The 12,347-nt window shown below is 42.4% G+C and overlaps 1 protein-coding gene across 1 annotated transcript in view; it reads right to left on the bottom strand.

Annotated features, from left to right (window-relative positions):
- The window catches only part of LOC126355584 (serine/arginine repetitive matrix protein 1-like), a 255,535-nt gene that overhangs the window by 230,630 nt on the left and 12,558 nt on the right, over nt 1-12,347 (bottom strand). The window contains exon 2 of the mRNA XM_050005948.1: nt 9,785-9,998. Within this exon, the coding sequence (XP_049861905.1) occupies nt 9,785-9,998 (214 nt within the window). The remainder of the gene's footprint in view (nt 1-9,784; nt 9,999-12,347) is intronic.

Raw genomic sequence — 12,347 nt, 5'->3', positions numbered from 1 at the left:
GTCTACGAGTGTGCTGGCGATCGTAGGCAACAGCGTTTAAAGTTAAATCCGCTGGCAAAACCATTCATAAGAAAGCAGCCTGAACGACCACCTAACATAAATGTTGTTGCTACAAAATTTAGGGAGGATAACGTAAAACAGACAGAGATAGTAGCTTTAAGTCAAGTGGAGGTTAATGAACCAATTAACTGTAAGAATAATTATAAGAAGCCACTTATTGAAGAACTAAGTACTAGTTATAAGGGTAATAATCAGAAAGACATTATGCACAGTAAAACTAATGAAGAGCTGTCGGATAGGGGTGAGAACAGTAATAATGGCAGGGTTGTGACTGTGCTTGATAAGATAATTGATGTTGTAGATAGTTACGAAGAAGAGGATAGATTAGAGGAGGAGGTAGAGGTTAATGACGACGCCTTGGATAGGGTCGTAGAAAAGGAGGTTAATGAGAAAGAGGGGGAAACATTGGAAAAATGTTTTGACTTAGCAATAGTGGATAGGCTAATAGGAGCTGCCACTAGAATTGAGGGTGATAATAAGCATGAAATAAACCCTGTAAGTGTGAATGTGATTGCCACCCAAAAGACAGGCTTCGAAAGGAGAGAAATTGTGCAAGATTTATTGGAGGAAGCAGAACCCAAAATAAATAAAGAGTACTTAGGGCAACCGATAGTAGAGCTAAGAGTATTAAATGAACCAGTTAAATGTTTGATAGATACTGGATCGGAAGTCTGTGCAGTATCCCAGAACTTGGTAAATGAACTCCCTAACAGTAAACAGATTGTTAAGATGCCAGTAAGTGGCTTGAACATTGTAGTAGCAACCGGTAAGACTAAGAAGACAGTAAAACAGGAAGTGTTTCTACCCATAGCATTTAAGGAAGTAGAAATAAGACAGAACTTCTTAGTTATAAATGGACTGAGTGTAGACATGTTGGTGGGGGCTGACTTTTTGAATAAATATGAAGGATGGGTGAATTTTTCTACCAATGATGTTATGGTAAAAATTAAGGGTAAACTAATTACTATACCTTTCATTGGTAAGCAGCTATGTGAGGATCCTGAGCAGAATGATTTTCCTATATGTATTTGTAAAACAGAGAAATTCTTGGAGGGCTATAATGAGTACGGTGGCAAAAAAGTAGAGGATCCGTCTGAGCTTGTGAGTGTCAGAAATAGGATCGAGGAGAAATTACTAAAGAGAGACGTGGCCAGGAGTGAGTAGATACCTCAGAGAGCTTTGCACTCTTTGCAGAGCTAAGTGCGTGACGAGCACTAGGTCTCGAGTCGTTTGACAATATTTCTTCCACTTTCTTTTCCGTATTGTCAACCTACCTCTTCTTTCATTCAGAACTAAAATTCTATCGCCTTTCCTTCTTCTCTATCGTAGTTTTTAAGTGATAAAGTGTTTAAGTAATGAGTAGGAAAGAACCTCAGTGCAGTATAGGTTAAGCGTAAGGAATGAGTGTAAGAGAAAATCAAAAAGGATTAAGATACCTCAGATAAGTAATAAGTCTCAGTAAAGTAAATGTTTGGCCTAAGGTGTGAGTAATGCCCTTAGAAAGGTAAAATAACTAAGAAATGTAAGAGCCTCAGAAAATATGGTGACGAACATTGAAGCTGTTTGTTAAGTAACAGAACGATATGTTAAGACGTAGCATTAAGCTAATGTTTAGGAAAGGAAATGGAGCAGTACAGCAAAACTGTCTGTTCAATGAAGTCAGAGCCTCAGGAGGTGATTTAGTGGTAAAATGAGTAAAGGTACAGTGCAACAAGGTTGACTGTCAAAGGGGTAAAGGAAGTTAAGTTAAAGGGACAGTGCAGCAGGACTGACTGTCAAATGAAGAGAAATATGTGAGAAAAGGAGAAAGAATGAGCATAGTGTTTGGCTAGCTCGATATTAGGAAAAAGTGAGGCTACGAAGGTGAGTAAATAAAAAGCTTAATGTTGGTAACCAGAGGTGGCGTTTGTTGGTAAACAGAGGAGATGTTTGTAAACAAGAGGAAGTGAGGCTACGAATGTAAACAGAGCTGAGGCGACGTTGGTAACTCAGGAGGTGGATGTATGTTAGAAAGTATGGGTAACGAGGTTTCGCAGATTAGTAGGAAACGCTTTAACAAATACTAACCTGAGTGTGTGAAGTATAAGTATGAGAGTTGTAAATTAAACCCGAATGTGACTAGAGAAAACCTGATGTTGACAAGAAATTGAAGTAACTCCAGATATGTGAGATGAGGAAAGTACCCACGACATCGATTCCATTTTTGACCAGAGACACACAAAGCTCCCCAAGTTTGTCGTAGAGATTAGTATAAGGATTGTAGTGTTGATAAATGAATAAGTAAATATGTATTTTTCTGTGTTTAATTTATGATACAGGACTACAGGAGATTGCCTGGAGACAGAATTGTAATATTGATAATTTTGTGTATATTTTATATTGTTGTGTATTGTACAGGAACTGGAGAGTCACCAGTGCTGGCGGAGATTTATTATGTATTTGTGAACTATTTGTAGGAATTGTTTTTCTTAGTATTTCTTATGTAACCATAACTTGTTTGATTATGAGATGAAGAAGTAATTAAAGAGTAAATGTGCCACTTTGGTACTGCATTAGGAAAGTCAATTCACTTTTCACTTAAAAAAAAAAAATTTTTGAAAATTGTACATACTGTAAAGTAAATTTTATCAAAAATATGAGACTTTAGAGTCAAGCAGATAGCGCCATTTATCGCTGCTGTAGGTTAAGACGTAGCAGTTAGAAAGGGAACTGAGGCCAGCTGATGTTTCAGGTGCGCCGAAGTAAACAGAGGTGGTAGCACGAGACTTGAAATGGACCTCCCAAGCAGGACCCGGTCGAACTACGAGTGCTATCAAAATCTTAAGTGTAAGTGGTAAAAAAAAAAAGTGACGCTCACCATAGCGATAGTAGTGTTAGTGTGCGTGTGACGTACATCAAGATAGTATTTAGGTTTGTTTTCTTTTTCAGGAATTTGTAAATAGAATTTTGTAATCTGGAAAAATTTTTTTTTGAATGATGATAAAAGTGCATGTTTAGATATAAGATGTTTTGTAGGTCGTCAGCCCTAGGTATAAGTAGATGATTGATGTACAGGAACTATAAATGTTAAATAGCTGTTTGAGTAAATCTTTAATAGAAATTTTTTTAGAAAACTAAAAGTTTGTCATGAATGAAAAAATTTAGTTTCCTCAGGAGGTGTGTGGCGTCGCAACTAGTGCGAGCGCACAGTTTTCTATCAAATATTTACTGTGAAATGTAGACAGACTGTAAAGTAGCCATCAGATTAGCATATGTGCTGTAGCGGGCAGATTACCGGTGTCCGTTCGTCTGACGTCACGACCATATGGCATGTCTGTACCGTGAGAATGTAAGACCTGTGCGCTAACTAGCCGCGTGTATAACGTGGAACTTTCATATTTAATAACTTCTAACTGAGGAACCTGAGGAAATTAAAAGTTAATATACTAGTTTCTGTTATGAATAAAAATAAGTCATCCAAATTTGAGCTTTGAAACCTGCATATTTTGGAAATTAGAAAAATCTTACAGAAAACGCAAATTTCTACAATTTTCGAGTCTAAATAAATACCATTATGTATAGATCACCTTCAGTGACCATCCAACTATGAAACAAAATCACCTTCCGTGCTTTTGTATTTATTTTGAGAATTTTACTTTTAGAAATTCACCTATAACTTTGTTAAAACCATAAATGTTTTGAATTTTTGTGAACAGTTATTTTATATGAGTAGGTGAGAGTGAATGAGTGTGCCTGAGTGAATGAAAGAGGGACATTCGCCATTCTTTGCAAGTGTATAAAATCTAGGTTGGAACTCGCAAGTGTTCAGACGATGTAACCGTGGGAACAGAATCGCCAGTGGTTCCCCATCTTAGTGAATGTCGGATGTCCAAGAGTGTATGGTATTGTACAAGCAGCCAGAACGTTCGCGAGTATTTAAATAATTTCTGGAAATAAAGTAAAGTCTAGTTTTCCTTTCGGTTTGTTAAATTATACAGTAAATTTTGTGTAACAAGAAATCATGACGTAAATGATTCAGAAGTCATGACTGGTGCGTGCTAGATTTTGGCGCGAGGCGCACCCAAAGAGTTAATTCTGATTGGCTGTGTGATGTGTGAGCCAATGAGATGCGAGGACGGTTAGCAGACTAGGAGAGGGAGTCGCGAGTGGATGAGGAGTCGCGAAGGAACTGTGATCGAGAAGAGACATGCTTGATGTGTCCTCGCGAATAATGTGTAAAATGAAGTCATAAAACGGCTTCATCGGTTCGGTACTGTGCGATTTGAGACTGGAAGAGTCCAGTAACGCGTAGTGTGAGTTTGAGCGAGTTGTGACTTTTCGTTCCGCGAAAGACGCGAGTAACTTTAAAAGCGTGGCGGTACTTCGTAAACTTTTACTAAGTGCTTATGGCGAGCATTAACGTTAAAAAACGAACTATTATTGAACATCGACTGCAAACGTGTATGTTAGAAAATCGTCTGTGTTGCAGTTAAGTAAATTCCGTAACTTTGAAAGCTAATTCTGGCGGGGTTTGAGTGTGGATAGAATTGTGAACTGAACTTTCTTCAAACGTAGATTAGCGGGCTGATGATCAGGCTTAAAGACAATAAAGAGCTTAAATAGAATTACCAACTTCGCGTTCTCGTTTGAGTAAACAATTACTACCATTCCAATAACTCAATTTATTTAGGAACATTGCTCATAGATTGTATTTCAGCAAACATGTATCGCGGCCTCCGGTGAGCGGCTATTAAATTGCAGTTTCTTCAACACTGCTTTTCTGCAATTTTTCCAGTAGCTGCTATCAGGAGAGGCGAGTGCAGCAACTACCTAAGAAACGAGGTAGGTGGATTTTCTTTCAGGGAAAGGAAACTGCGCGATAAGAGCCTGACCCGTCGCAAGGTGTAAGAGGTACAGGTAGTAATAAAATGGACCAGACAGCTTTCGGGTGTAACGAGGTTCGTGTGATCTGTTATTCGGCGGAAATTATTGGGGAAGAAGTACATACTTGATAGAGTCCTTTGCTTGGTATACGTATTTGTTGTTTTGTTGTGAACTCAACTTTCGTAGCTGTGAGTCAGAAATTGTGAACTCGTTTGGTAAACAGATTCTGACATGACTGGGGCAAACCTCTTAGCAGCGTAGGCTGCCCCCTCCCCCCCCTCCCCTGTGTTTAGATCAATGACGTATTAGTTGTGTCACATCACCACTTTTCATCCATTCTCATCCAGCTGATGCAAACTCCAGCCTTAAGACCTTCATGTAAAAGAAACTTCGAATAATATTACAAAACAAAAATAAAATATAAAATATGCAGGAACGTTTACTGGGTGATATCAACCGTCGTGTGAGTATATCGCATCATATTTGGCACAGCAAATAATTCAATGCCCAAAGGAACAATTTGTCTTTGAATTTAAGATAGATGTACTCTTATTGTCAGTATCAGTGACGTAGAAATCATAGTACGTAACGCTTTATATCATTCCAGAAATTAGCAATATCAACGTTTTGGTAAGTAGGTGAATAAAGACAACATTTCGTAAACTAAGGTACTGGTTACATCAGCTGGAATAGTGCGATAAAAATTAATTATAAGGACAATGGCGCTGGTAAACAATGAAAGACTGGTGGTGAAGGACTTCCAAACAAGTGACTAGAGATTAGTCCAGCAATCCGTGGAACAGTACGAACATCACTCGACGAGAAACCGAATAAGATACGAGGTTGTGTAATCTAATACCCCCCCTCCCCCCACCCACCCACCCACGCACAAAGATACCACATTTATGTTTATGCTTGTAACAGTCATGTACACTCAAAGACAAAATAAATGACGCATCAATTAGGAATTACCAGAATGGGATGGAAATCAGCAAGTGTGATGTAAAGGTACAAACAGACAAATATTTACAGTTTCAGAAAAAATGGATGATTTATTCAAGAGGAAAAACTTCACGAATGGAGAAAGTCGTAGCTCGTTAGTCCACCTCTGGCTTTATGTAAAAAGTTATTCGGCATTGATTGATAGAGCTGGGCAGAGAGAACACTAATTCATTACTTGACACATTCTCAGTTAGCATTCCACTAATATGAAAGAAAAGGATAAATTGAAGACCGTCATAGTTGCTGCTCGAGTACGAAAAGGAACTGTTGTACATATGGAGCAATTAATTCTGAGATGATTGCAATCACACGATTGTACTCTAGTTGCCAGTCGTGCGTAATACAATATTGACAGTAATAGGCCCCAGGCATTAACCTGTTTCATTCTAACATATTTCTGTATCGCTTTCAAAAGCATAAAACTTCAGGAACACAGTTATACACGTATCACATCGAGAATCATGTTTTTAGAAGTCACTCGCTCTGCCTTGATATCGATCTTTTCATGCACTGTCACACTGTAACGGAATAATTTCCAATTGTAGTCTATGATTTACAGAACCTACAGACACGATACATTGTCAAACCTTGTTAAGTTCGGTAAACAACTTTCTTACAACTTGTATACACCCTCCAAGATCTGCATCTGTGGCAATGCGGGTTATTAACAAATGTTTTGGAACCTGCAGGAGGTTGCTAGCTAACATTTGCCTTTCCCAGAGTTTAGTTAGCTCACCGGACAAAAACAAGTTACCCCTAGTAAAATTCTTCACGAGCACCATTTAACACCGCGTAATTCATCCCAAGGACCTGATAAGCACCTGGATTTTTGGATCCGGTTAGGAAGTGAGTCCACAAGATTGTGTTGACACGACGCATCAAGAGTAATCCACTCACTGAGGATTCGATCGTGCAGTTCCACCAAACTGTGGGGATGATGATGTTGGCGTTTTAACCGCTGGTCCAACATGTCCCACAGATTTTTTATGGGTTCATGTCAGGTGGTTCTGCAAGTCAGTTGGGATGTACTTGGGTGGAGGAATGTTCAGAAAGCCAGTCACATATTCTTCCAGCCCGATGAAATTTGATGTTGTCTTCTTGACATGTCTGTGCGAGGTGACCGACTTCAAACGTTATTTGCTTGCAGTTCCCGTGGCATTTTCTTCCCGCTAACAGGCAGGGTGGACCTTCATTGACTGCCTGCAGCTATTCCCGTCTGTTTCCGAAGGGATTTTGATTCGCAAGCCTTGAAACACATCTCCGGTCCCTGTGTCAGGATCTTTCTCCAAGCCTGGTACTGTATTGTATTAAACCGGAGATCTAGAAACGACGGAGAGACTTCGTCACGCCGTAGCCATCAGTGGTTCACAACCCCACAAAAGGCCACAACAGTTCACCCACCCCTCCGCTTCCCCACACCGAACCTAAGGTTATGGTGCGGTTCGGACCCCTGCCGGATTCCTCCCCACCCCTCCCTCCCCTCCCTGGAACGTCTCATACCAGACTAGTGTAACCCCATATGTTTGCGTGGTAGGGTAATTATGGTGTACGTGTGTGTGGAAACGTTGTTTGCGCAGCAATCGCCGACACAGTATAATTGAAGTGGAATAAGGGGAACCAGCCCGCATTCGCCGAGGTAGATGGAAAACCGCCTTGAAAACCATCCACAGGCTGGCCGGCCACAGCTACACGTGTATTACACCAATGCTTAGGCATACTGAACAATCGACCGCACTGTTGTTGTGGTCTTCAGTCCTGAGACAGGTTTGATGCAGCTCTCCATGCTACTCTATCCTGTGCAAGCTTCATCATCTCCCAGTACCTACTGCAACCTACATCCTTCTGAATCTGCTTAGTGTACTCATCTCTTGGTCTCCCTCTACAATTTTTACCCTGCACGCTGCCCTCCAATACTAAATTGGTGATCCCTCGATGCCTCAGAACATGTCCTGCCAACCGATCGCTTCTTCCGGTGAAGTTGTGCCACAAATTTCTCTTCTCCCCAATTCTATTCAATACCTCCTCATAAGTTATGTGATCTACCCATCTAATCTTCAGCATTCTTCTTTAGCACCACATTTCAAAAGCTTCTATTCTCTTCTTGTCCAAACTATTTATCGTCTATGATTCACTCCCATACATGGCTACACTCCATACAAATACTTTCAGAAATGACTTCCTAACAATATCTCTTCTCCAGAAACGCTTTCCTTGCCATTGCCAGTCTACATTTGATATCCTCTCTACTTCGACCATCATCAGTTATTTTGCTCCCCAAATAGCAAAACTCCTTTACTACTTTAAGAGTCTCATTTCCCAATCTAATTCCCTCAGAATGATCCGAGTTAACTCGACTGCATTCCATTATCCTCGTTTTGCTTTCGTTGATGTTCATCTTATATCCTACTTTCAAGACATTGTCCATTCCATTCAAATGATCTTCCAGGTCTTTTGCTGTCTCTGACAGAATTACAGTGTCATCGGCAAACCTCAAAGTTTTTATTTCTCCTCGATGGATTTTAATTCCTACTCCAAATTTTCTTTTGTTTCCTTTACTGCTTGCTCAATATACAGATTGAATAACATCGGGGATAGGCTACAACCCTGTCTCACTCCCTTCCGAACCACTGCTTCCCTGGCATGCCCCTCGACTCTTATAACTGCCATCTGGTTTCTGTACAAATTGTAAACACCAACAAATCCAGCAACTCCACACGTCGTACGACCAGGGCCACAGCCAAATTCAGTTGCCCCATTTTGCTACTGTGTCACGTCCTTACATTTACCCAGGTTTGCGTACAATGTCCGGTTGAAGCGTAAATGTCTTACTGATCGCTACTACCTTACGCTCAAGTAGATGCACTGCGCAAGCGGTTGAGCACGTGACTCTATCGTTCTGCCATGAGTAAGGACTTAACGTTTCATCTGAGCGTGCCCACTGTGCTGACTAATTTTTTGTTCAGTGTGCTTACGTTACGTCATATTAAATATTTCCGCATACCCATCACAATAGAGAAAAAATATGTTGAAGGGCTGCAACTCCGATAACTGTTTTCTTCTGACACCTCGAAGTGCAGTGACTGTTAGGGCCGGCAACTGATGGCTCAAATGGCTCTAACCACTATGGGACTTAACATCTGATGTCATCAGTCCCATAGGCGTAGAACTACTTAAACATAACTAACCTAAGGACATCACACACATCCATGCCCGAGGCAGAATTCGAACCTGCGACTGTAACGGTCACGCGGTTCCAGACTGAAGTGCCTATAACCGCTCATCCACTACGGCCGGCTGGCAGGATTCGAACCTGCGACTGTAGCAACAGCGCGGTTCTGGACTGAAGCGCCTAGAACCGCTCGGCCACAACGACCGGTTGGCAGGTGAGGTAACCCGTTCCTCTTGCTGGTGCTCTCTGTTGCTCTATGTACCCCGGATGGCTCCGATACCCAAATCGTGCGTGCTGAGTGGCCCTGGTCTGCTACGAGTCAGAACACTGCCGATCTGAATATGGGACATTAGGAATCCATTCATAACAGGACTCCTCGGAGATAAATGCTGCGGAGGATCCTGCTAGCGACAACCAGTACGACATATTGTGCCCCTTCATGGGTTTTGGTGACTCAGAGTAAATAGTTAATTGTATAGCTTCTAGAAAAAAAATGAAGGTCACTTCTTGTCATTCATTTTGTCATAAAAAATTTGCTGCATGTGTCTCACTGGAAATAAATGGTTTTAGTATTTTTTTCTGACGATAAGAAATAATTCCATTTACGGAATGCAATAATTGGAATGGTAACATGTTGACATGCTGGAGCAGTTTTTACATCGCCTCCATTGGACACTTGCAGTGACTCACCTGTAGCGGGTAGGAGAGGAAGCGGCGCCGGTACTCGGACTTGACGGCCTTGAAGGAGGCGTCGCGCGCCGGCCTCAGGTTGTCCTGCGGACAGAGGTGCTGCGGCGGCCGGCGGCGGCGGTAGCGGGGCAGCTCGTCCACCGTCAGGCCCGGCGGCAGGCGCGACAGCTGCGGCTCGGACGAGGAGCGCGCCTCCAGCCGCGGCGCCGACAGCCTGCGGGCACGCGATGCACGTCTCACCTCGCGGCTGCGCCACGGCAGGTGTGGGTCAAGGCAGGGGTTGCCCGAGGAAAGTTGGAGTCTTGGGGTTCACGACAAATGCCTGTGCACCAAACTCAGGCGCAGATCCAAGACGGTTATAGGGAGTGGACCGCGGTGTGTGTGTGTGGGGGGGGGGGGGTTGGCGGGGGGGGGGGTCATCCGTGTTGTGGTGAATTGATGAGGGTCATGGTCCCCCTCCCATTGTACTACACACAGAGGGGAGGGAGGCGGGGGTCATCTGAGTTGTGGTGAATTGATGAGGGTCATGATCCCCCTCCCATTGTACTACACACAGAGTGGGGAGAAGGGGAGGGCGATGTAGGTTATCCAAGGTGTGGTGGGTCAATGATGTCCTTACATACCTCTTCCACCCTTTAGAAAATTTTGCTAAAAGCGGTTGTATTTGTACATACACGGTAATAGAGCTGCCCTTAGCTATGGATTTTAAGCATCCCGTGATGCTATCTAAAACCATGTGTGAATTTATCATATTTTCTCGCTCCCTATGTGTAAAGTACACCAATAGAAAAATGCAGATGATAAACGGGCATTCATTGGACAATTATATTACACTAGAACTGACATGCGATTACATTTTCACCCAATTTGGGTGCATACATCCTGAGAAATCAGTACCTAGAACAACCACCTCTGGCTGTAGTAACGGCCTCCATACGCCTGGGCATTGAGTAAAACAGATCTTGGATGGCGTGTACAGGTACAGCTGCCCATGCAGCTTCAACACGATACCACAGTTCATCAAGAATAGTGACTAGCGTATTGTGACAGGCCAGTTGCTCGGCCACCATCGACCGGACGTTTTCAACAAATAATGACGTTTTGCCATTCGTGCACCCAGGTTCGTCGTTGAGTACACCATCGCAGGTGCCCTGTCTGTGATGCAGCGTCAAGGGTAACCGCAACCATGGTCTCCGAGCTGATAATCCTTGCTGCTGCAAACGTCGTCGAACTGTTCGTTCAGATGGTTGTTCTCTTGCAAACGGTCCCATCTGTCGACTCAGGGATCGAGACGTGGCTGCACGATCCGTCACAGCCATGCGGATAAGATGCCTGTCATCTCGACTGTTAGTGATACGAGTCCGTTGGGATCCAGCACGGGGTTCCGTATTACCCTCCTGAACCCACTGATTCCATATTCTGCTAACGTCATTGGATCTTGACCAACGCGAGCAGCAATGCCGCGATACTATAAACAGCAGTTGCGATAGGCTACATTCCGACCTTTATCAAAGTCGGAAACGTGATGGTGCACATTTTTCCTCCTTACACGAGGCGTCACAACAACGTTTCACCAGCAACGCCGGTCAACTGCTGTTTGTGTATGAGAAATCGGCTGGAAACTTTTCTCATATCAGGACGTCGTAAGTGTCGCCACCGGCGCCAGCCTTGTGTGAATGCTCTGAAAAGCTAATCATTCGCATATCGCAGCATCTTCTTCCTGTCGGTTAAGTTTCGCGTCTTGTAGCACTTCGTCTTCGTGGTGTGGCAATTTTAATGGCCAGCAGTGTATTAGTCTTGGAGCAAAAATGAACATGATATTTTTGTAGGACATTTAATTAAGCTAAACTTTGTTCTGGGATAAGTTTTTGTGCTGGTGGCCACGGTTTTTGAGTTATTAAAAAAAGGCCTTTGAACGTCACTTATGTACATTTCTCTTCAATAATTCGAAAACTATTGCCTGTAGCGACAACATATCCCATTATAAAATTCATCAACCATAAATTTCCTACAAAAAGTTCCAGTTTCCTTTTTTTTTTCATGGCACTTAGCGAGCGTCGAGAGAATACGAAAATCTTTTGCATTGTATTTGAAGGCATATGAGGGGCGGCTGTATCACCCTATATATCAGTTTCAAGATTTCTCAGTTGACATTCACAGAATAAAGTACAGTTGTGTATAAAAATTAAGAACTATAGTCACTTTCGGATGCTGTGTCACTGTCAAGTAACATAGCTCAATAAAACTTGGGCGATACAAGGAAAGAACTTTTGCAGTATAGTATACAAATACGCGATGGGACTCACAGAAATGTCACTTCTATTCATAGCCAATAACTGCGCAGGAAGTCGCACAGAGATAAGACTAGACTATCACTCGTATTCTGTGATAATTTCTAACCACATATTACGTGTCCACGTAATTCAACCAGGCATTACAAACACTTCCTGCTGTGATCAGTAGGCAGTGTTTGCTGCTGACCTAATTGACGATAAACGTTTGCGGATGAATCCCATCTATCTTACGGAAATGACATTCCTCATATTTTGTTACGTACTGACAG

Source organism: Schistocerca gregaria, chromosome 3 (assembly GCF_023897955.1).
Source record: "Schistocerca gregaria isolate iqSchGreg1 chromosome 3, iqSchGreg1.2, whole genome shotgun sequence".
Lineage (NCBI taxonomy): Eukaryota > Metazoa > Arthropoda > Insecta > Orthoptera > Acrididae > Schistocerca > Schistocerca gregaria.
The sequence above is the reverse complement of the archived record's forward strand: the minus strand, read 5'-3'. Positions and strand labels throughout refer to the sequence as shown.